Raw genomic sequence first — 24,849 nt, 5'->3', positions numbered from 1 at the left:
GGAATAATTTTTTTTTTTTTTTTTTAAATGTCACCTCCCTGTTGGAAAGGGCCAGCTGTGAGCGGGGAGGATGGAGCAGGCGCAGCCAGCTGGGCAGTGCCCACGCTGATGCCAGAATACATCCCGGCAGCTGACCTGTTCTCCCGTCCCATGACCCGTCTCCCACCCAGGACCAGTGCTGCGTCCTCCCGCTGCTGGCGGGATAAGCAGACATCCGACTGTTCGTCTACTCTACTCCTGTTGCACAGGAAAGAAATTACTGCCTTTTAGATGTTAATAACTAAAACACAGATTTTGGGGTTTTTTTGGGGTTTTTTTGGTTTTTTTTTTTTTTATTCTCTGAACTCATCCTGTTGTTGTGGTTAGTGAAACCGATCAGAAGGATTCGGACTTTTTTTTTTTTTTTTTTTACCATGGGAAAATGTTTTCAAGGTCTGGCCTAAAGGTAGATAAAAAAAACAGCTGCATGACGAGACACGGCACAACTGTTTGGCAAGGGGGAATGTGAGGATTATTGTTGAAGGGACTGCTAAAAGAGGGATTTCATGGGAGAGAGGGAGGTTGCTTGGCAGGGAGAAGGGAGGCTGTGCCAAACATATGGGGCAGCATAACCACATGTAGAAAAACTGGGTAATGTGCAGAAAACAGAAGGTGGCCAAGGGAAGCGTAAACCATGGAGGCAAATTTTCCCCAACATCTTGTAGGTAAGTCTGTCTAGCAAAGTCTGTATTCCAAAGAGGTGCGAGGGTGATCGGAGAGAAGAGAAAAGGTGGCTGGACCAGCCGTCTAGTAGTGTTTGGTAAACATATGTTTTGGGGTTTCATGATAAATTCAAAGCACATCTATAATTAAAATGAAATTTCTGTAACATACAAATATTAGCTGTATGTCCTACGTTGCAATGACCCAGCTGAGCATCACTAAACCATGAGAACTACACTAGATAAGGACCCAAGTTTTTAATAATTTTTTTTTCCTATTTTGTTGTGAGGGGAATTTGCTTATTTATTTATTTTATTCTGTATCCTTAGAATATAAATACAGATTAATGTTTACTTTATTCGATGAGGGAAATTCAATTTTAAGTCCAAATTTTTTATTCAGACAGGTAGTATATAAAAATCCCAGCACAGTAGTTAAACACATTTGCAAGAATCTGCATTTTTTAAGGCAAAGGTTTCTGCTAGAATTTTGTACTCAGAATTTGCAGAGTTAAGAGTGCTGTAGTCCACTTTGGTGTCCAGTCTCACACTTCATCTTTTTGCAGATCCAGCTCACCATGAGTCTTCAGAATAACTGTTGATAGTATGAGAAAGTATGAGAAAGATGGAATTTTCTTTAAAAGCTTATGCAGTATCCAGTATTTAATGTTTTAGGGAACTAACTGAAGGTTTCCTTGAAGAAATAGCTTCACTAATTTCAGCAGTTCTGTCCATCTTATGACACTATACAGTCAGTAATTAAAATGATGTATCACAGATTTTTAAAGGATCAGTTCATGGTTTGTATTTCACATCATGAAATGCTCAAGTCGTGAAATGTAATGGTTTGATACCTTGTTTTCTGCCTGATCAGTGCTCAAGACAAAAACCGCCATGTATCAGTACTCTGGTTACAGAAAGTATTTGGCTTTACAAGTAAAGTATTTCATATGGTTCACTGGGTGGCTGTTGGCGACATGGTGACAATGTCCTACATCAGATTTGTGGGGGTCTAGAACCATTCATGAAAGTTGTTCCAGAGTGTTTGTGGTCCTTCCTCTTACAGCATGCTCAGTCTCAGGCCACATCGTGATAATATTGCCCATGTTTTGCCAAGGGCAGTGAACCTTGCGTGCATACAGCTGTGTTTCTTTAAAACTCCCATAGGCACCTCCAGTATTGTGCTAGAATATTTAAATGAGGAAGTTTCTGCATATTTTTAAAGGCAGCAGTATGAGATTTTGTGACAAAATAGCATTTCAAATTCCAGCACGGTCCTTAGCTCAACTGGCAAAATTTCTGTTGATGTACTGAACGAGTTTATCACTAGTATATTCTTTAACAGCTCTTCTTTTCTAACAAATATGTAAAAATGCACTTTTTTGACTTCGTTTTAAGGAAATATAATTTAATTTCTGGGACCTACATTTTCATTGATTTCTAAAAGGTACTTGCTAACTTTATCTGCCTTTAGAGGGAAAGTGTAACCTTCACTTACGAACACATTTATGGAGACAAAAAAGGGTCCTTGAAGGTTGCTCTGTGGAGCTGCATTAGCAAGTGTGAATTCCACTCTTGGCTGATCCATTACCTCTAGTTACTGTGTTTGCTGTGGCTCTCCTTTGGAGCAGTCTCTGTCCAAGCCCAGAGGCACCTGGACCAAATCCAGGCTCCCGGCACTCCCTGTGCCAGTCGGCACAGTGGGGTTACGCAGGAAACCTTTGGTCAGTCTTATTTTGTACGCTGTAGAGGTGCGCTGAGTGAAGGAACTGAAAGGGATAAATTTGCCTCTGGGTGCCTGAGCGTCACTTTTTTTTTTTGTCAGAAACTGTAAAATTAAAAGTTCATTTAATTATGCAGTCTACGTAGTATTCATGAAGAAGAACCAGAAAGAGGAGAAATCAGAGAGATATTGGTGTATTTTGGAGAATTAGCTTGAGGGCTACAAGGGACAAAGGGAGTTGAAATTCCCTGTTGTAGAATTACAACTTTCCTGCTTTATCACAGTTAGCTGAATCTACTGTTCAAATGCATATTTCAATAGGGATTATATTTCATGGTTACATTTACAGACCATGTGTGTCAGAGACAGGTCCAAGTGAATGGCACACCAAAGAAGTCCAGCAAAGTGATAGTAAGTTGTGCATGTGCATGCCGGAGGAAAAGCTTTGAAGGCATAGCTTTGGAGGAGAGCTGCTCCATGTCACCCACTGATGGATTTCCTTAGCATATAGACTCTGCCATCAACCCTACCTGTGTGTCACCAAACAGCAGGTCCTCACTTTCATTACCTGCCTCACACCTCAAACCCTCCCTTCTGTCTTCTACTGCAGAATGGTGTCAGATGTGGTACCGAAATTTTTTTCCATTGGTACCACACAATTCCAGTGCAAGGACTTACATACCGAATACTGTATTGTTGTTGTTGTTATGATTATTAATTACTATTGTTATTATTAACAATATTACATTATATGTGCTGCTTTGTGAACACTTCATTTACTGTTATCTTCTTGACTGTGTCTTGGTTTATGAGCTGCGTTCAACATGTTGATTTTCTTTTCTCCATGAAACCATGAATGTCCTGGGGCAACTTGGCTAAGACATTGTTCCTTTTTGAGCATCCAACTGCGAAAAGCTGTTAAAATTATGGTTTAGATGGGTGCTTGTGGGGGAGGTCTGGTGTTATGTAAGAAGATGCTTACGCAAGGATATTCTCCCTTAAGGTCCCATACACTTGCAACTGCTTCTGCCTTTGTTCTCTAACAGTCTATGTTGGAGATGCAGCAAAGATCACTTTATTTCTGGCCTGTAAAATCCATCTAAGGGTATGGACTAATTAGCTGGGAAGTTCTATGGTGAAATTTATCACGATGGTGGGATTTTTGAAATTTCTGTTGCATTTATGTCGGAAACAGAGGTCTAGGAATTAGTCAACTTGAACAGTGGGAGAAGGTGTTGGTCTTAGGACACCTGTTTGCGTGTCCTCCAGATTTTTGAATGAGGCAAAGATTTGCAGCAGAGAAAGGATACTCTTGTTTTTCTGGCAGTCTAACACTGCCTTAGAGCACTGAATCCTCTGTGTCTTCAAAGTTGCATGATGAGCCAAGCATTTTAGACTTGCCTTCCCAGGAGGCTGTCAGTGACCAGCTATTCCTCATTCTTTATGAATGGAAATCAAGGTCCTGTGAGCCACCCAGAGTGCTCCTAATCAGATGATGTCCAGGAGAGCTGTGCTTGCACACATGAAGTTCTGCATGGTTTCAAGCACTTTTTAAAATTCATTATTTCAAACAGGATCAAGAATCAGGAGCTCCTTCCATGTCTACTCTTCCTTTATCTTAGTTCCTTATCTCAAATCAGGTGATACTGCCTGTGCAATTGTGCTTTGTAGCAAAGTTAATTTGTGGATCACTTGGTCAATCTAAGGGTGAATGCCACCAAAAAGCTCATAAGAAAACTAATATTTCTGTGTTCCATGCAACATGTAACAGAGTGTGAAGTCCCTAAGGCCTAGAGCCACCCCTGGTTAAGGAACAGAGCGCAGAAGATATTAAATAACTGCGTGCTATATATATCCATGGTATTCACAGTGTTCAGACATTTTTTGCTATGAAGTATTTGTTGAAACTTTGTGGAGCGTTCTCTACAGATTTTTTTTGTTTTTAAAGATTTCCATTTTTAAGGTAATGGTTCTTCACCTACGGGGCTTGAGTTTCAAAGCTACCTTAAGTTCTAATATTTTTGTTCTGTTGACTACGATCTACCTCTCACATAATGAAATTCTCCAAATTAAGAATAAGAGGTGACAGTAAAGGAGACAGATGCTTCTTGGGCCACTGGTGTGAAGTGGGGAATGATGTATTTTCCACTTGCAGAGAGATTTCAGCTCTCGCCATTCTACTCTCTATCAGTGTAAATTATGTTTCTTTGGTCTTATTTTCTTAAGATAAATCTGTATTAATGTGTACGTGTATTTAAAGAAATTTTCAAAAGCCTGACAGGAAAAACGGAATATGCTTCTCTCCTTGGGAGGAGCATCAGACAATAAGCAATGTATGGTAGAAGTTACTTACTGCATAATGGACCCAGCAGTGAGAACTGTGGTATAAAAAAGTGTTGTAAGATGGACACAAAACAAAAATAATTTTTTTTTCCATCTTCACATACAAATGTGAGGACCTCTGGGCCTGTTCTTGTAAAACACAATGCTACCTTATTTCTGGCTTTGAATTAGCTGCAAACTGGCAGCCTGTAACACCAGCGCAAACTGTTCTTGGACAGTAGGGCAGGTATGGCTGCCTTGATCAGTCTTAGGACTTTTTGAACGATTTTTAAGTTTGATGCTTTACATGTATTATATATAAAAATTGTAGTGCTGAATTAAAAAAAAAAAAAAAACAAAAAACAACCAAATGCAACTGTGCAGATCCTACCATTGCCATATTTGTATTTCATTGTCATTGTTTTACTACTCTGTTTTTCCATTCCATTAAGTTCATTAACTTACTGGCTCACATTTCTGCTGGATATGTAATTATTGACAACTTTTAAAGAGATCCTAACCTAAAACCAGATCTCTGTGCAGCTGCGGACCCGAGTGAAGAACTCACAAGATGTATTGTGATGCTTTGCGTTCCCTTCAGTGTGTCTCAGCCTTAGCTGAGCACCAACTCCTCCTGGGACTTGGAGTCTGGGGCAGCCTTTCGCCTCCTACCACAGATTTTCTGTCTCCTTTTTGCATCGTGAGTGAACTGCTTTTCTTTTGTGGAATCGGAGCTCGTTTATTAATTCTGTAGTGGCTGCTTATCTTTTGTGGTTTAGAGCGATGGAGGAGTTGAGCTAATGCAGGAGCCAGCATGCAAGACCTGGAATGTCTTGTCCTGACGAGATGATGTCAGCTGATACATTTGGAGGTGGTTAAATGGAAGAAATTTCCATTTTCTGCCCTAGTAGGGTAATGGGAGTCTGAAAAGAAAACTCAACCTAAATGCCCACAGTGAGCCCAAAGACGGGAGGGGGAGACTCTCACTCAGGCTGCTGAGTGTACAGTTGGAGTGAAATCCATGTTCTTTTGCTTTACAAGGTATGTTACATTTATTTTGGGAACAGAATAAATCTCATGTGGAAAGTATAGTTTTAGAGAAAGCTTTCAGCAACTTGATAAAGTCCACTGTAAGTTTCTGTAGCTAGTTGCCACCGTATTTTTTTTTGCTAACATATTCTGAGTTCAATGTGCATAATTAATACTTCGATAAAAACAAATGCCTGTAATACTAATTTTTTTCTTTTCATCCTTCTTTGTTCTTTCTTTTATTTCTTCTTTTTTCTTCTTTCTTTTCTTTTTTCTTGTTTATGTGTTCTTTTTTTTCTCCTTTCTTTCTTTTTTATTTCTTCTTTTTCTCCTATGAGTTTTTGAACTTACTTAAAAGGAGGCATTCCTCTCCAACGTCTGTGGCTTTAAAAAGTCCAGCTCCAGACTGGTCTGGACTTTAAAAAATAAACTCTTTATCCATCTACCTTATGCTAATGGATTACACTCCTGCATTGCTGTCACTCATTGCATGGCTGTAGCTGATTGAGTAAGATTTTTGGCGGCTTGTTTCTTGTCCAAACATTCCTTAATGCTTTCCCACCTCTTTTTTTATCACCTGAGTATTGCAACAGCAGCATTTGGAGCTCTGATAGCTTTTTTGGAAAGCTGGTTTTGTAAAAGCCAATTCCTTGAAAACTGAAGCAGAAGTAAGAAAGAAAAAGAGGAATACATGTGGGTCGTGTCTCAAATGATCCCTTGACACTCATTGAGGTTGATCATAAATATGCATGAGACAGGAGGAGTTTTTAGTAGCTGTGTTCGGCCTCTCTTGCCCCAAGCTGTCTGGAAAGAGAGTTTGTGACAGTCTGGGGAGCTCCAAATTTTAAACAAAAGATGGTTGTTACGAGTTTTTAGAGGGTTCAAATATAATTATTTTTATGTTAAAATACTCTGATGACAATCCTTGTGTTTTACTTGCTCTGTGCTAATTCTTCATCTTTAAGTCTTCATCTGCTATTTAAGGTTCACCCCGTTTTCATACGCTTTTATCATGCCTTCCTGTACTGCCATGAACCCCCAAGATGATCATCTCCACTTTCTGGAGGAGGTTTTTAGCGTACTTAACTGGTAGAGTTCATCACACCTCATACACCATCATTAATAGGGCAGCAAAGAAGGGCCAGTGCAATCATCAGCAAATTCTCTTAGTGAAAAGCCTTGTCTTTTCACTCTGCATTCTTCAAACAGCATGTCTTTTCATTTCTTGGCGGGTAGGATTTGGACAGAGTTTTCAAATATGTCATCTAATTTTTCGTAGCATATTGAAGAAAGTAAAAATTTTTCCTTTCCTTCCAGTCTTAAATGTACTATTGCTGTCTGCTTCCAGATTTTGTGTATTTCTGTGCGAAGTTCTTTTCCTAGAGAATGATAATGTAGTCATGAAAGGAACTTTTTCATTAATTACTGGATTTTTGTAACTTCATTATAGGACTGAGTGGAAGCAAGTCAAAGTGATTTTGTGTATTACTTCATAATTTAAAGACTTTTATCTCCTGGTGGCTCTACATTCTTCATAGTGTCTCTGATATTTATATCTTTATAAAATGCAGACATGGTTCCTCAGTGGTATTCTGTTATGACCTCTTTAATAAAATATTCCAATGACGACATTCAAAACTAAAGGATGATGACACTATTTCAATAGAAATGGATATAAACACGCAGTTCATGCTCTGTTTTTGATTCAAAACTCAATCATATATCTGGTTTCTCCACTGTTGCATGTGTACCCAAATGCCAGTGAGGCTTTTTTGGCAGGGTGGGAGAGTCTGCATGTTTCAAGAAGATCTCACACATTGAATCTTAGTAGGCTTTAATCAGATTTTGAAACAGAGTAATTTTTAATCATTCAGCCAGGCAGCCATCACCATCTTCAACTTTTTTTCTGAAGCAAGTCCCAAAGTATCATGCTGCTAACAGAATATGGAGGCTTAGATTTTTAAGAGGTGAGAACACAGATTGCATTGGGTGTATGAGTTAGAGAACGTCTTTTTTATGTAGGACAAAATTGCAGCATGAGCATTTTTTTGAGAATAAATAGTTATACAATTAGGTATGTATTTCATTTAATATAGCCGCGTAATAAGCAACCATAAAGGCAAGGTTAAGGCTGAGACATCTACTTTGTCAACCTCTTAGTGATTACCAAAGATAGTGCTTTTGTGTGTGTCTGTGTGCATGTGCATGTGCACGCTTGTATTGGGTTGTGGTTGGATTGAAACACACCTATTCTCAATACCTGATTTTCATATATAGCTTGAAGATTGGCGTCAATATTATCCATAAATCCAATAAAATTTTGTTTGGGAAGTTAAATGGGATTCTCCCCCATAAAAGTGGATTCCCCCCTGCCCTGAAAGTAGGCTCAAAATGCTGCCTAGATTTTTGGCTTTTCTGGAAGATGTGCTTTAGGTAAATAAAAGTCTCTCCACTAACAGAGGAGAAGCTAGGTGAAAATCTCTAGCCTGTATTGTACAAAAAGTCAGATTAGGTGATTTCTTCTAGTGGATCTCATTGACATTGTCTGTTCTGGCCTTTAACATCTGTAAATGACTGTCCTGCTTACAGCTGGAGTAGAGTTAATTTTCTTCATAGAAGCTAGTGTGAGGCTGTGTTTTGGATTTGAGGTGAAAAACTGTTGATAATGTGCTGATGTTTTCAGTTGTTGATAAGTGGTCAAGGACTGTTCGGCTTCTCATATCACCCCACCAGCGAGCAGGCTGGGAGTGCACAAAAAGCTGAGGGGGGACACAGCCAGGACAGCTGACCCAGGCTGGCCAAAGGGATATTCCATTCCATATGACATCATGCTCAGTATATAAAGCTGGGACGAAGAAGAAGGAAGGGGTGGAGGGACGTTCAGAGTTATGGCATTTGTCTTCCCAAGAAACCATTATGCGTGATGCAGCCCTGCTTCCCTGGGGATGGCTGAACACCCGCCTGCCCATGGGGAGTGGGGAATGGATTCCTTGTTTTGCTCTGCTTGCATGCATGGCTTTAGCTTTGCCTATTGAACTGTCTTTATCTCAACCCACGAGTTTTCTCACTTTTACTCCTCCAATTCTCTCCCCCATCCCACCGTGGGGGAGTGAGCGAGTGGCTGCGTGGGGCTTGGTTGCCGGCTGGGGTTAAACTGCGACAATGACAAACTAAATGGAGAACAGAAGATGTAAGCCCAGAGAAATTTGATTGAGCAGTGTGTAAGGAACTGATCAAGAGGATCTTCTAAAAATTTGAAGCTCAATTTTAATTCGTATTTCTATGATAGATATGTACACTGACATTTTTATACATGAGTTTATACTAGACATGCAAGCATAGAAGTGCATTTACTTTGTGTGGGGTTTGTGTGGTATGGACAAGACAATAGTTAGTCAAACTACTTCTTGTCATCCTTCCCGGATTTGTCTGTCTTTTTTCTTTAACAGTTTTTCAGTAGGCATTAGTTAACTGGAAAATACTTTCGGGTCATTTGTTGTTGGCAAGGTTAAGAGATACTGCAGTTGCTGTGAGTGACCAAAAAACAATCTGACCGTTCTTTTAATGAGCTCATCTTTGTCTTTTCTGCTAGTTTGAAGATCATGTGTGTGATACAGCACTCTGCTGATAAGAGTTTCTTCAATCAGTTTGACGTGAAAACTTTATATTCTTTAAAAAGTGGTTACAGGCTAGTACCCATAAATGTAGATTTGGGATAATTGCATCATCATGCTCTTTCAGTCCCAGTTGGTTTTAGTTCTGGTTTGGAACAAAAACTACAGTGTGATGTAATTGCCTTCCTCTGATTATTTTTACCTTGGTGTATTCTGTTGCTGGCTTGTGTATTAGTTTTTATGTGCTGTCATTTGAAAAACGTTAAAACTCTTGAGAGCCAATCCTGGAAACCCTTCTGGATGTATCATTGTTTTTTATTTGTGCATGGCTATTGCAGCAGCCCATTAGGGGCCTATAATTCCTATTGAGCATGGAATGGACTTCTCATCATTTAATATGGAATGTGATTTTGCTCCTCAGCTCAGCTAAAATCTGCTTACTGTTGTGATTACCATCCCTGGGCTCCACCCTGCCTTTCACCACCTGCCACTTATAAGTAATTCCTTTGGCAATGAGAATACAGCCAAAACTGTCAAATAAATTGGCCCCTTTTTGAGAGCCTTCTGATTATTATTCTTATTTTGTGGTGATGTCAGACTTCCAAGGGTAATCTCTCACTGGAGGAGTATGTTTTTCTTTGGGACTTGCATCACCCTCTCATTTTTAGTCTCCATTTCAGAAGTAATGATTGCCTACTGAAAATATGCATTATGTGGATTTTCTATTATTCAGTTCCATTACTTTTTATGAGTACATCATTACATTTCTAGGAAGGAGAAAAGAAGAATCTTTAATCCAGAAAATAAGCCTAGAATTGACAGCAGGTAAACTTTTTTTTTTTCCATGAGTACATACAAGTTTATTTGTTGTATCTTAGAAAAAAAAGAGTTTTCAGTTCCTTATTTTAAAGACTTTAAATGCACTCCATGACAGTATTTGTTCTCTGCTTAAGCAGCGTAAGGATTAAAAAAGAAAAATGTGTTTTTAAGATACATGGAAAGAGTGTTGCTTACTAGCTGGGAACAGCATTTCCCTTCTTTCTTTTTGGATGTTTGACATCATTGCACATATATAAAGTGAAATTCAGGACTTGCTTTCTTCACACTCTGATGTTTGTGATGCTATTAACTCCCACAAAAGAAAACAGAACCCCAATTTAACCTTGGTAGAAAAATAAGAGAAGCAATATCTAAGTATTTATGCCTAGCATTTTACAACAGCTGCTAACAATTTTATTCTGTTGTCATACTAACATTTCAAACTAGCTATTATGACTGCCTGCTTGAAGTCCATGTCATAGATCTGTAAGCTTACAAAGGCATGAAGAACAAGTCTTCTCACGCTCTGTATTCCTTTATGATACCCTATTAGATATTTGCTCTGTATTCCTTTATGATACACTATTAGATATCTGAACCACAATGCTGGACACCAGGCCAACTATAAATGCAGTTATGGTGAGTGTGTTATGAAGGCAATAGTTTCAAGATTTTTTAAGCATTGCCTTGCTGGTATGAGCTGCATCTCGTCATCCGCTATCATCCTCTGTCCTAACCACGGCTTTTTTTTTTTTTAAATCCTCTGCTGGGTGCAGTTAAACTGCTTCCAGTAACTTTGGTGGCTTGTTCGTTGCAGGTCAATGGGCTGTGGTCACCAGTGACTGCAACGCAGATTTCCACCAAAGACATGGAGGGGGAGAAGGCCACACGTTTATGTGATGAGGCCTCGGGAGAGATTTGGGCTGATGGCAGCTCCCAGGAGTCTCTCAGGCAGCCTATCTCCTCTTCTCTTGCTTCCCTGTCTCTTTGCCTCATAACTCCTTCTTGGTTTTTTTCATTTCTCATTTTGCAACCTATCTATTTATATTAGTTTGTAAGTGCCTGAATAAAAGAATCTTATCATTTTTAATAACTGAAAACATGCATGCACACTGCGCCCATCAGTGGTATCTGCTGCTTTCATCCTTTGCTCTCTTCCTTCCCAGAAGTGAAGGTTCTCGGTAAAGAAACGGGATTACTGCGACACGGTATCCTTTGGTGAAGAGGAGATGGGAGAGCTCCCTTTCAGCTTATTTACAGTCCCTTGCTTTAAAGAACTCAGAAAACATGCTAATGCAAAGAGATTTTGGTGCAGTAATATATGCAATTCCTGATAGTAATTTATATGGCTGTAGAACTACTTGAAAAATATACATTTCTTTTACTATATACTGATAGGATTTCACAGTGACTGTCTAGTTCTGTTGCAATGATTGCTTTTGAAATGCATGTGAAGTAATAAAAAAGTAAATAATAAAAGATTCATATATTCCGTAATTAAAATAAAGGTCATAACAACAATAGAAATACACCTTATATTCAAAGCATACGTAAATGCAAGAGACCTCTGTGCTCCTAATGGAATATACAATTTATTTCTAAAGTGTATCATACAAAAAATAACTGAGAGCTGATTATTTGGGTATTATTTTTTTTAGGTCATATGTCCTCTTTCTTTTTTCCTCCTTGAGTCTTGTGATCACTTAGTGCTTTGCAAATCTGAACCTATGCCTTTTTTTTGCTTCAGAAAGCTGTATGCATGTATGTTGTTGTTCCATAATGTGAACAACACTGAAAGATGGTTGTTGTGGAATACTTCGGATTTCTGATTGACTTCTTGCCAGAGTAGCCAGCGCGTACTGGCAGGTACGGTCTTCAAATAAATGGGACAATCTGCATTCGCTGGAGGCGAGAAGGGGCCGACAGCCCCTTGTAGGGCCATAGCTGACATCTGCAGGTTTTCCGGCATGGTGCTGTGTTCAAGAGGCATTTGTCAAGTCATAAAAGAAACACATTTAGGCCAGGGCTTGTCTAAACATCCAGACACGTTCTCAGAAATGGAGGAAAGGACTCCAGGTTCACTTGGGTAAACAACCATATCAGAAAAGGTTTTAGGAGTAGGGAAGAGCTGGTAAGGGAGTAAGCAGCAAAGAATGTACTTTTTACAGGTCTGAAGAGGCTTAGCAGCGGTCTCTGTTAGGCCTCGAAAAGACTATAAAACCAAATGTGAGTAAGTAGAGAAAAATTTAAGGGAGGCATTTTGGAATGGGGATAGCACTGAGATTAATCCTAGGTGCAGCCCTGAAATGGGATAGATGTTTTTCCACATCTTTTAATGAGGATAATGTCATCAGATAGATACATCAAGTATGGAAACACGAACTATTCTATAAAAGATGAAACTTAAACTAAAAATACAGAGTCTGCTTAAGCAAAAGGACCAGAGAACCTTGGAATTCTGAGAGAATTGAAGCATGAAAATGACGTTCAGTACCATGGGCTTCTCATAAACCTGCTGAATAGGTATCATACGATTAGGCTGTAACAAACGTGTTTGTATGTATGGTCTGAGCTACTGCAGTTATTAAGACAATACAAGACTTTAGAGATGGTTTGAAAGGAAAAAAGTAGAAATGTGCTTATAAAGTTTGTTGATAAAAAAATTGAGAAGCATTGGGAATACAGAGAAAGGATATAATTTTTTTGTAGAAACAATTGGAAAACCTTGAGATCTGGAATAGTAGAGATAGGATGAAATATGAAGTGCATCATCAGGAATCTGGGGAGTAATAAGAAATTATGCGGCAGTTTGGGAGCTTGTCTTAGGAAGTTATAAGAAAGCCAAATCACTGTAAGAAAAGGAATACCTGGTCTTTTTTCCACACAGCAAACAGAAGAAATAAGATGAGGGAAAAAGAGACTTTCCCTAAAGATTTATGAAAATACCAATTTGCCTAGAAGCTTTATCAAACCATAATTTTGTTCTGCAGTTAGAAATTGTGTGTTAAAGGGATAGGAAACAGGGTGGCACTGCTAGAAAAGCAGATGGCCACCACTTCTGCACTTACTTTTGTCTAGTGCCAACTTGATGATCTGATATGTGAAAAGAACTGTCTTTTCTGCATCAGTTTCGAGGTAACTGCTACAAGTGCCAGTAGCCCTCACTGATGGACTAGTCTGTTGGTTCTGCTGATGAACACAGTCTGTTTCCAGCGGGGAGGACCATACAAGAAATGCTAGAAAATAACTAGGAATGTGAATAAATGAGAATGAACTCTTTTTTCTAATGGGACATTTAAGAAAATAAATTATCTTTTTTTTTTTTGTCTTTCAGCCATGGAAGAGTTAATAGTTGAGCTGCGCCTGTTTCTTGAACTTCTGGACCATGAATATCTAACTTCCACTGTCCGGGAGAAGAAGGCAGTAATAACAAACATTCTCCTGAGGATACAGTCATCAAAAGGTCAGTGTCAGGGCTGGGCTTTCTCGCTTGCAGAATGTACCGAATAAGTCTGTGCTCAGTGAAGCAGCTTTAAGGGCTAAAGACAAGCCCTAAATTGAAGCAAGGCAGAAAGACCGGGTGAAGCCAAAGTGTAACTTTCCTGAATGCTTTCCTTCATGTTCAGCAGTAAAATATAGCAAAAGGCATACTGCGTGTATCTTGGTTGCACATGGGTGAATTGAGACACAAAATGAGGTGCTAGATAGAATGTTTTCACTTCTGCTGATATAGTGGTTTACTTCATTTTATTTGCGGCAGCAATGCTATTTATCAGTTTTGATGGAAAAGTAATACTGCATCAGGGAGTGCTGGCCGACGCAGCGTTTTACGGGTGGGGGGGTGCTGCATGCTGCATCTCTGTCAAATGACCAAATCCATCAAAAGGCTTGATACTGAGGTGGACTCTGGTTCATGACAGATACAGGACCCTCAAGCTGGAACTAGGAAATGTCAGCGTGTTTGGTTTGCATTTTGCAATTAGAGTTACATTCACTTTCCCCTTTTCTTCCTATCTCAAAGCATTTTGATTGCACAATTGCTTTTGTCTCCCTCAAGATTATGGAACTGAACGCAATAGAAATGATTCAGTGTGTACAGCAACCTTTCCACAGAGCTTGTATGAAGAATATCCTTCACTGTGTTTCCTAACGGTACTCTTCTATTTCCTTACAGCACCTTTCTGTATAAAGAGGCATCTGGGGCATAAGACCTGGTCTATAACTCTCTCCTACATTTACAGAAATACTGTCAGTGTAAATACTCAGTGTTTAGATTGTTGAAAAATACCAGAGTGTGTTGAAGAAAAATGCCACATTGTGAGCAGCTGCATTTCTCGATATTTGTTTCTTCTCCAGTGCTAAAAGAATATCGTCATCTTTGATGCGGTGTCTCCCTCCTTCAGTAAAGAAACCGTTTTTGCCAGAGGATTCAAGTCCAAGGAGATCCACTTGAAAATAATGATTGTCTTCCTTTCCATTTTGACATTCTTAAAGACCCATCACTATTTTTACTTTGGTACTGAGAGAAGGAGCCAGGTACCAATTTCACATACTGTGGAAGGAGGCTTCATGCTCCAAAAGCCGATCAAAATCCACCAAACTCCCCAAAACTAAAATCTGTAGGTGAGGACCAGCAATTTGATATGTTTAGGAACAGTATTTTACAGGAGTTCAAAATAACCTCAACAATGCTGATCTGACACTGCATGTTCTTCGTGTAATCTTTTCAACTAGATTTATTAAGAAAAACATTTGACTTCCTCAAGACGTTGGACCACGTTCTGTTGCCAACTTTGCAAGCACGGGGGAGGGTTTTTATGGCCTTTTAATCTGGATTGTGGATGGTGTTTCAGGACACAAACACTACAGTTCTACTAGTAAATTAAACAGTGCTGGGTATGTTTCTGGACCCTGGAACCTGATTATTTATGCTGCTAAGTTACAGAGTGGTCCTTGGCATGGGTTTGGCCTGAGCTGTCTCATCTCCTCCATCAGTTCCTAGGCACGATTTGGGAGTTAGCAGAGATCCGTTCCCAACAGACAGTTGAAAATCATCACCCTCCACCCTGGTTTTGAGGGTTAACCATATGGGTATGAATTTCTCTGTACCAGAGCACCTTCCCAGGCACGTTTAATGTATGACTATAGATGTGTCCGAGGATAAAAATACTCAGGGACCACAGCCGTCTACCTTTTGCACCTACTGATTAGGTTTTAAAGCCTATTACAGGATCTATAACAAGATCCATTACATCCTGTTACAGGATCCATCCATTAACGAGATCCATATATTAAGTGGTAGGTCTTGGTTCAGTGCAGTTGTTAGTGGAACATTATACCCACTTCTAGCCCCTACATTCAAGGAGATAACATTTAGACATTTCAAAGAAAAGTCGTAAAAGTGATTAAAGGATCCAGAAATATGCCTTCAAATTAGCTGAAATGAGGTATCATAATTAAACTTGATGTAAAAAAGGAATGAGAAGGTGCTCTTAGACTTACACAATAGAAAGCAGTGTGCAATGGCGGCATGTTTGTTTCAAAGTGGAAATAAAGCACGTTTTGAGCATTGAAGGTATGCACTAATGGAAGAATTTAGTAAGGTCTGCATGCCATTGCTGGCATTTTATCAAGATGGAATATTTTGCTAGAAGATATACTCTAGTTCAAACAAGAATTAATTCAAGGAAATCCCACAGTTCAGTTATGCAAGAGGACATAGGACTATGCTTTATACGTCTATAAGCTCTGGTTTATGGAACTGTAGTTTAAATAGAGTTTAAGCCAGCATGGCCTCTAAAAAAAGCATCCTGTTTCTCTCCCCAGGCTACTCATTCTTGCTCATCATGTATTTTATCTTCCTTTCTGGTAGCACAAGCATTATTTGCTTTTTTTTGCTGGTTTAGTTCTAACCAGTGTCACTTCCCTGGTCTGGTTCAGCCTGAGGCCACACACATGCTTACGCTGGCCCAACGGAGAGGTTGGTGCAGGGACAGGAACAAGGCAGGGAAGGAGAGGAGCTGCCTCCTTGGGAGCTCTGCCATCCCATGCTGCCTTCCAAGTGTGTGTGAAACTACCCAGGGAGTCATGTACTTTAATGGAGCTGGACCTGCTGCTTTTTTTATCAGTTGCAACATTCAGTATTCCCATCCCCTTGAAACTGTTCATGTCTTCATTAAAATTAAAAGCAATAAAAGATGCATAAACCCACAGTACTCTGTAACTAAGCTGGACTGTCATTCGGAGTCTGTTTTTCAAAATGTTGTTTTACTCCACCCACATAACTCCACGAGAGCTCTTGGGTCGCTGGCACGGTTTAAGAGGCCTGAGGACTATGCTGAGTTCAGGCTCTTTATATGCATTTGCAAAAATCAACTGTGTGAATCCAACAGGATATTTCAATTGCTGGAGCAAACCGTTTAAGATCAACGGGGAATGGTAATGAAGGATCTGTGCAACTGGGAACTGGCTGGGTTCTTTATAACATCTGGAAATGGACAATTATGTTTTTCTTTGTAAAGGTGTGGAAATTATTATAATGGGATGTTTGGCTTTTAATACAACACTTTAAACTCAGTAAGTTCTTTCTTGGGGAATTCTTTAGGAATCTCTTCCCTTGTTTTGTTACATCTCCCAAATGCACGCTGTTTTTTCATTTAGTATCTATCAAGCAGAGAAAACTGGGCCAGGCAGATGTATTCTTCAGGTCATAGCTGCCTGGCCTCGACCTGCCCCACATCCAAACCAGTGGTTACTCTGAATAGCTGGCAAAACTATAAACTTTATTTTTCTTCCTGAGCCTTGGCATGCCCAATGGATTTTAGGTCTGAACAAAACACTCGGCATTTCCTTCTGAAACTCAGACTTTGTTCTAAAAAACAAAGACACAAACAGTTTATTTTGGAGTAAGAACTGTTGGTGAATTTAGTTATCTGATATGACTGTCAACATTGCCTGTTTTCCTTAAAGGAACCTGATGCTGTAAACCTATAATGCTGACTTTGCGGGGTAATTTGGTAGAAGAAAATAAATGTTAGAGCAGGTTCTTGCTTAAACACGCATAGTTTAAAAATGGGGAAAAACTAGTTTTATGGAGTCAATAGAATTCACTTGGAATACTCTTTTTTGAAGTAAATATCCCTTCATATTTGACTTTTAGTTGTTACGGAAAACATGGGAGACTTGGATATGGATAGCAGTCATAATATGGATTCATCCTACGTGAAGAGGAACAAGTGAAAGTTATACTGAGAAAAAAAATTGGAATGTTTCCCAAGACTAATCCTACTCTTGATTTGTAGTAAGAAAGAAGAATCTGTGGCCCTTAGAGCCAGTTTATTTTATCAGTGTTGTTTTTCAATCCGTGACTTCACAGCCAGCAGGACAGGGTTATTATGACAAGAAACATTTCATCATTGATTACATTTTTGAGAATTATATGATCTTGACCAAAAGACATCCATTTGACTATGTAAATATATATTTTAAAAACTAAACTAAACACGAGGAGCTAAATTCAGTTTAGGAGTAAGCAGGGTACTATCCCTTGACTGAATTTTTGCCAGAACATTGAGGAGATGCACCCTAATCTCCCTTTTGATATTTAGAAAAATAAACGCTATCATGTTCCTATGAAGTGAGTTAAACTGGGATTTAAATTATAGTGCCAAGAACTCAGAACAAGTGGGTCACTCCTCTTTTTCCCCTGGGGGGAAATGCAATAGTGACACAAAGGACTCTCAAAGCAGCTTTTACATTCAGCTCCTTTTCCCTTTTCAAATTCACCTGGTTTTCCAGGTGAATTTCTATGGGATTATTAAAAAAAAAAAAAAGAGGAAGAGGGAATTTGGGGAGAAACATGCTCAGTGTGCAGTTCTGCCAGTGGTGAGCTGGTTAGGCAATGCCCCCCCGCCAGCAGCGTTCTCCAGGCTGGAGTGTTGTAGCGTTCTGCATCTCCCAGGACTTGTGCAGACTCGCACCACGGCTCCATGATCAGAGGCAGTGGGGCAGCAAGGAGCCCAGGGGACATGGGCACTGAGGGCTTGGCTGAAGAGCTATCACCATTGCTGCCAGGAAGAGAGGCAGGCAGGGTCTCTTCTTCTGTCCTCACTCTTTTGGCATGAAAAGTGGTTTCGGACTCATTTCTGCTTGATGGCCTTGCCCATCCAAAATGTGCCATGGGAAAACCTGTTGCTCATCTCTGCTGGTAAAAGGCAGCCAGCCACATACTGCCCACAGGCTGACCGTGTTTTATTCACTGTACGGTGCCATTGCGATGTCCACAAGTGTGGTGTCTTCCCCCCATAAATGTTTTTATCTGTATGGTAGATGCCTGGCAACGTGTTTGAATTATAGCTGTTTAAGTCTTTCAGTTCCAGGTGGATAGGCAGTTCAGAATGATTTCCTGTAAATTTTTTCTGTGTCTGGTATTTGTTGATCCAAATAGCATATATGTCATTATCATATAGAGTAAGTATGTGTTTGTTCTGCTTGATTAAATTCATGAATTCTCAGCATTCTTCCAGTCCTGCCTCGGTAACTGCACTTGGGAGGTAGGTTGTGAGCAGGACTGTGTGCCAGATCTCATTGTGTGACAGTCAGACGTGGTGTCCACATGTGGAAAAAATGTCCTGTTTCACACCCACCAAAGTGTTAAGTGATGTCTGTTACTCTTCCACAGGTTTTGAAATAAAAGAACATGTACAGAAGCAAGAAGTTGCCAACAATTTGCCTGCACCTCCTCAAATGCCTCTGCCAGAAATACCTCAGCAGTGGCTGGTGAGTGTTAACTTAAATATATAAATATATATAATAAAGATTATATTTGTGATAAGCACTAACAGAAATGTTTACAAGGGGGAGGAGACTGCAGATCCAGGGAAATGATTATTCCTCTCAAATCCTCTATGCTTGATGGAATTGGGTTCAACTTGCAGAAGAGAAGGCAAAAAATTCCCTGTAGTGACATAAGCCTGGGAACAGGTCACCTGCAAAGGCTGTGGAATCACAATCTTTGGTGATATTCAAAATTCAAGTGGCAAAAGCCTGAGCAATTTAATCTTAACTTCAAAGGTTGTCCTGCCTTGTGTTGGAGGTTGACCTGGCCAAGCCCACAGGTCCCATCCGGTTTCTTAGGAGTTTAAGGATCAGCTTTCCCTGGAGCAAGTCTTATTAGAAGACTCCCTCTTGATAGCTAAAAAATGAAAGTAAGAGTTTTAAAATGGAGGAAAAATACTTCCTGTTTTTATAAAGTCTTTAGTACCCTTCTGTGCAGTCTCTGGGTAGGAAATTCCCTGCAGAACAACTAGAAGTGTATGTTCTCAGAGATGTTTATAGCAAAGATACTGTTTGAGATCTGTAATTCAATTCCTCCAGTTGGCAGCAGCTGTCTTGTTACAGAATAAACTGTAAACAAGTTTTAATTCTCCTCCGTTACTGACTTTCCAGTAGATTTGAAGACAACATTTTCAACATTGATTTTAGAGAAGCATAAGCAAATCGTGGTTTAAAGGTGAACACAGTCTTAGCCCTAATACTGATAAATTACTCATCTTTTTATTCATTTGTGAAAAATTCTGTGCGTGGTGACAAGGACAATCCTGAAGACCCACGTTCTTTGGCTGAAGCAGGAAATACACATGCAGCTTATGGGCACAGAACAACGGGATGACTAATGTTCTGCTTCCTTGTAATGTCTTTCTCTGTTATTGCGTTTATGCCCAGTTCTAAAAGATATGTAAGCCAGTAGCATCTTATGAACATAAGAACTAATTTATCAGGTCAAACACTTGGCCAGTCTTTCATAACAACCTTTATTTGATGGTGAATAATGCTATGTACTGCAGAACAAAGTAAAAAAACTCAACATGTATTATGTAGAATACCTTAATCATAGTTTTTCCCTGAGTGCTGCCAGCTTTTGGTTTGTGACCGGAACAAGATTGTTGTTGGGTTTTTTTAATTTTAATTCTACCTAATGTAGCGAGATATGCTTGAGTCATTATAGGAAGGGAATGTTTATGCTGGAAACATTTTGTATCCAGAGTTGGTATGTATACTGTAGCAAAATTCAACTAAAAGGGATGCTATAAAATAATTATGAAAGATTTGAATGGATGCAAAAGTGATCTTATTAATATGCAGTGAAACCTGGAGGATCCATGTCATGGATAACAGTGCCTGAAATTTATTATTCTTCTTTAATTCAAGATGCATATAGCATAAATTACAAGGGAAGGGGTTGATGAGAGGCAGGAAAATTATGCAAAATGCACATGCCTTTGAAATGTAGACTTCAGGTGCTAGCTTCATAAACCGAAGCCAAATGAGATCCTCGTTCTTTCATATTTATGTAGGTTCAGTTTAATAAATTGGCTCTGAAGATTCAAGCTGTTTTTCTAAAGACAACTGACCTACTTTTCCTTTCTCCTATACTAATGTGTAAATTCCCTTAAAGTTGGTACAGCTGCAGTGAGTGAAACGGTGTGAAGTATGAATTAGGTCGAGGAGGTCAACGCTGTTTTCTGCAGTAGTTCAGTTTGGATTTTGGAGTAACAAAAATATTTCCCTGAGATACAGTGGGAATTACCGTGCAAGTTGATTGTGAAGGGAGCTGATTTTTGCCAGTTTTTCTGCAGTTTTGTTGCTGATGTCAGACAGGGGTGGTTCAAGCCTCCCTTTCTGGTGTCGGCGCCACTTTGAGATCAGCCAGGAGATGTCCCAGGCCTCTCGTTGTCTTGCATTATCCAAACACAGGTTACAAGTGGCACTACTTAAGACGGTAGCACATCATAGTTTATGAAAAAGATGACAGACTTCTGTCATCCTGCAGAAGACCAGGTGAAGTCAGAAGGGAAGGACAAAACCATCAGCTTATTGACCGTTGAACACCAGGGCAAGCTCAAACCAGGCTAACTGTTCAAAAACTTCTCCTGATGTCGTGCTGAAGTAGTGGAATTGATCATTTTGCTGTTTTCTGGAAACCTTCCTCTACTAGATGCCTCTTTGTTAGCCTCTCATCATTAGATATGATCAGAGACTGTCACATTATGTTTGTTTTTACCCCAGGCTGGACATCAGTGACAGCAGCTAAGATCTAATTTTCCTTTCCATTAATACTCCTGCATGGTCATTTTCAAACCACCCTTAATCAATGGACTCCTAAAAATTTATAGCTGATGATGCCAGTCTCTATAGTAACTGTACATAATTACATTGCCCAGTGACACAAATACGGAGCTACCTTTCCTAGCCTCTTTTCAACGACTGTGCTTTCATAGTTGAGTAGAAGAAATCCCATAGGCCCACGAGAGGCTAGGAAATTCTGCTCCAGGTTGCCCTTCTTCACATGGCAAGTTGGAAGTCATGTTGTATGGCACCTTTCTGTCATCCATTCAGGACAGAAACTTTTTCACCTTGCTGAATAACATCTAGTGGTGGTCTCAGCCTCTAGTGGAAACACAATGTGCTGGTGGAACATAGGAATTTACTGGAAGTGGGAATCAATAACTTTAAATAAACTATGCACTGTTTTAAAACCTATGTTTTTAGCACATCAGTTATTGAGCGTGATGGAAATTGAAGTTTCATTTACACCACTGTTTCTTTTTATGGCACTCAAGTGATCCTGCATTCAAAAATGTTTAGTCTGAATTGATGTTTAAACTTTTACTTATGTAAAGATGTGTGGGTGGGAAGGAATTCAATACTCCTTAAAGTAGTGCCAGGAGCCAGAATTATGTGGGGGCAGGTGCTGTGCAAGGTTTCCTTTGTAAATCTGTAAATAGACCTGCATATTTGCTCAGGCCAAATCTTGTATCAGTTTTGCTATTCATCAGCCCATGAACAAAGAGTATAAAATTCATTTTATGTACAGACATGCTGTTAATAGTTTAAATGAAGTCCCAGTTATTCAAACACATGAAAGCCCAGAGAGTTTTCCTGGACTCAGTGGGCTTTGGACCAGGTCTTAAAATTGAGGGACAAAGTTGGACCTTGCATATACTTGAATGAAGTTAATCGCTAATCACACCATCTCTTAGTAATCTCTTTTTCTGTATACATTCCCTTGTCTACGTCTGGTCTAGCAAACTTTCTGTCCGGCTTAGAAAGCACAAATCCTCTCTTGCTTTAGCCTGTGCATACAGCTCCTTCAGATGGCCAGCGAAGTAAAAGCTGCAGATAAAGGATGTGAGCTTCAGGGCAGCTGCGAGTCCTCGGGCAGAGCTGAGGTGTGAGAATATGTGCTTGCTAGCAGGGACACAGTGCCAGCAGTAGGGAAGCTTTGCCTGGGTCAGCAGCAGAGGAGATTGCCATGTTTGAAACAGAGTCGTATTTGTTCTCCCCTCTTGAACCTGCTTGCTGCGAGGGCTTGTGTCTTTTAGCCTGTTTCCTCCATCTCTGCATCAGCAGCTACTTCTATGGTATTTCCCCGTGCTTGACAGGCAAGAAGCAGTGCTGGATGGTGGGTTTGGAGGAATAACAGAGGCAGTGCTCTGTGTGTAGCTCACAGTGCTGCTGGTGGTTTAACACCTGGGATCCCATCATTGCGTTATCCCCAAGTTGCCTTGAAGTATATTTTCCACTGAGGCAATAGAAGAAGATCCAGTGTGTCCTGCTGCTCAGATGTGCTTGAGGATTACTGGCATAAATTATCCACAGCATGACAGTGACAGAATACTTCTAGCCTCCAAGCACTTGGTTGTCATACTACATCTGACAGTCGGTGATTTCAGTGCACTGTGCAGTCCAACAAAATCAAATACAAACAGCACTGCTATTTTGCATGATTTTCACAGTTAAATTGAGTGTATGTTTTATTTTTCTTGGAATATTGACAATGTAATAATTATTTAACCACAACAAGTGTCCAGCAAGATGCCAGAACCCCTGTAGGTATAAATCAAAAGGATAGGTCATCTTCCTCCAACCCTTTCCTGCAATGTACACAGTCACCCTGTAGGAGTGTTTCATATAAATAGGATTCCTATTGTGGAGAAGCAATTTGACAGCCTGCCTTTATCTGGCTGCCTGTCGGGTATACTCTCAGATATTTATTAGAAAATGCTGAAAGGAGACAAGAAAAAAATCACCCTGGAATCAAAAGGATTTTTGAGGTGATACATCACCAATTACATTCATTATTCTTTGAACAACAACCAAAAAAGTGCCAGTCTTAAAGCTGCTTCTAAAATGTGCCATAACAAAAGCAAGGGGCTCATGTGCCAGGTGGGTACTTATGAATCTTTATTTCATCTTGCTTTTTCTTCTAACACTGAAAATCAGTTGTTATTCTCTCTTCTTCTTCGAAGATAATCTTAAGATAGTATTAGCCTTGAAGTTTTTCTCCTTGCAGAAATTTTTTTAAAACTACAAAAATAAATTCAACAAAAATTCAAAATTTCAACTGAACTAACATTCAGTTGTCTTATTCAGAGCTGGCTAATAGCTTCAGTTTGAGCAAATCTCAACAAGTTCTTCCATAATGAAGGAGCAACTAAAGGGGCCTTTTTGATTATTCAGTGCAGTCACTCTTACTACTGCAGGCAATTATAAATTATTAACCCTTTCAGAAACGAACAAAAAATCTGTTTACCAGCCCTTAGGTTTCTTTAACCCACCATTTCGATTTCAAAGGCTGTTCCACCATCCCAGTGTTCACTGTCAGCCTTTGTCCTTGTGTTTAAGTAGCTTTTTTCCCTTACCTTGGTACCTGCTTCAAATATCCTTTGAAATCAGGATCATATTCCCTCTCAGGTTTCATTTCACTCCATTGCATATGGGAAAGGCTCTATCAGTTGCATTTTGAGCTGTAGTTTAGTTCCGTTGAACTAGTTCCCATATCAGTATTTCTCCTATGCACCTGCTGTAGGTTCATGTTCTAGTTTGATCACAGGTGACCAGAACAGCAGATTCTTCTGGACATGATTCAGTTGTGGAATACTTTCAGTCATCATACATGACTGCATAAGGATTAAGGACGAAGAAGTGTTTTCAGCCACTTGTTTGTCGATCATGTGTTTCAGGACACTCTAGTTGTCATTCCCATTTCCCCTGGCTGGGGTTGGTGCCTTATTGTTGATGATTTATTTCACATTTGCAAGTGGTATCACAGAAAAGTTTTAGTTAAAGTAACTTCCTTAACTTCCTTCTCAGTTCACTTACAACATACCTTTATAACAATGCACCATATTTCAAAGCTTTCTTCGTGTCTAAGCTACCAGAATGAGCTGTTCCCAACTACATTTAACTGGAATTCACATTTAAACTGGATGAGCTCGGGTCAGGATTAGTGTAGGGTTGAACGGCTTCACTGTGAAGCTGTGTGCCCGTTTTGCCGTCTTTACTAGGTGCTGATGAACTTTGACGTCCATAGAAGAAAGCTAGTGAATTACTGATGCCACAGACCTGGGAGGATACTGTCCTGCCATTCTGCATTACATGCTCACACTTGTGGCCTCGGGTTTTTGGTTTCTTGTTTCTATGCTATACCTGACCACGAAGCACCCTCCCTGTGCTGATAGCCTACTCGCTTTCCTAAACGTGCTCATTAGCGTGTTACGCACAAACACGTGGGGAAGGAATTAGGCCAGTAAGTACCGAAGTCTCCTCTTGTTTTTGTTTGATGCTCAAGCCCTTAGAG

The 24,849-nt window shown here is 39.8% G+C and overlaps 1 protein-coding gene across 2 annotated transcripts in view; it reads left to right on the top strand.

Annotated features, from left to right (window-relative positions):
• Positions 1-13,224: 13,224 nt before the first annotated feature.
• The window catches only part of AFAP1 (actin filament associated protein 1), a gene marked incomplete at its 3' end in the record, with an annotated part of 61,485 nt that continues 49,860 nt past the window's right edge, over positions 13,225-24,849 (top strand). For both annotated transcript variants that reach the window (XM_081999293.1, XM_081999292.1), the window contains exons 1-2: positions 13,225-13,671; positions 18,889-18,986. In XM_081999293.1, coding sequence (XP_081855419.1) covers positions 13,545-13,671; positions 18,889-18,986 — 225 coding nt within the window. In that variant the 5' untranslated portion in view covers positions 13,225-13,544. The remainder of the gene's footprint in view (positions 13,672-18,888; positions 18,987-24,849) is intronic.

This window comes from Phaethon aethereus (assembly GCF_964289735.1).
Source record: "Phaethon aethereus genome assembly, chromosome: 4".
Lineage (NCBI taxonomy): Eukaryota > Metazoa > Chordata > Aves > Phaethontiformes > Phaethontidae > Phaethon > Phaethon aethereus.
The sequence above is the reverse complement of the archived record's forward strand: the minus strand, read 5'-3'. Positions and strand labels throughout refer to the sequence as shown.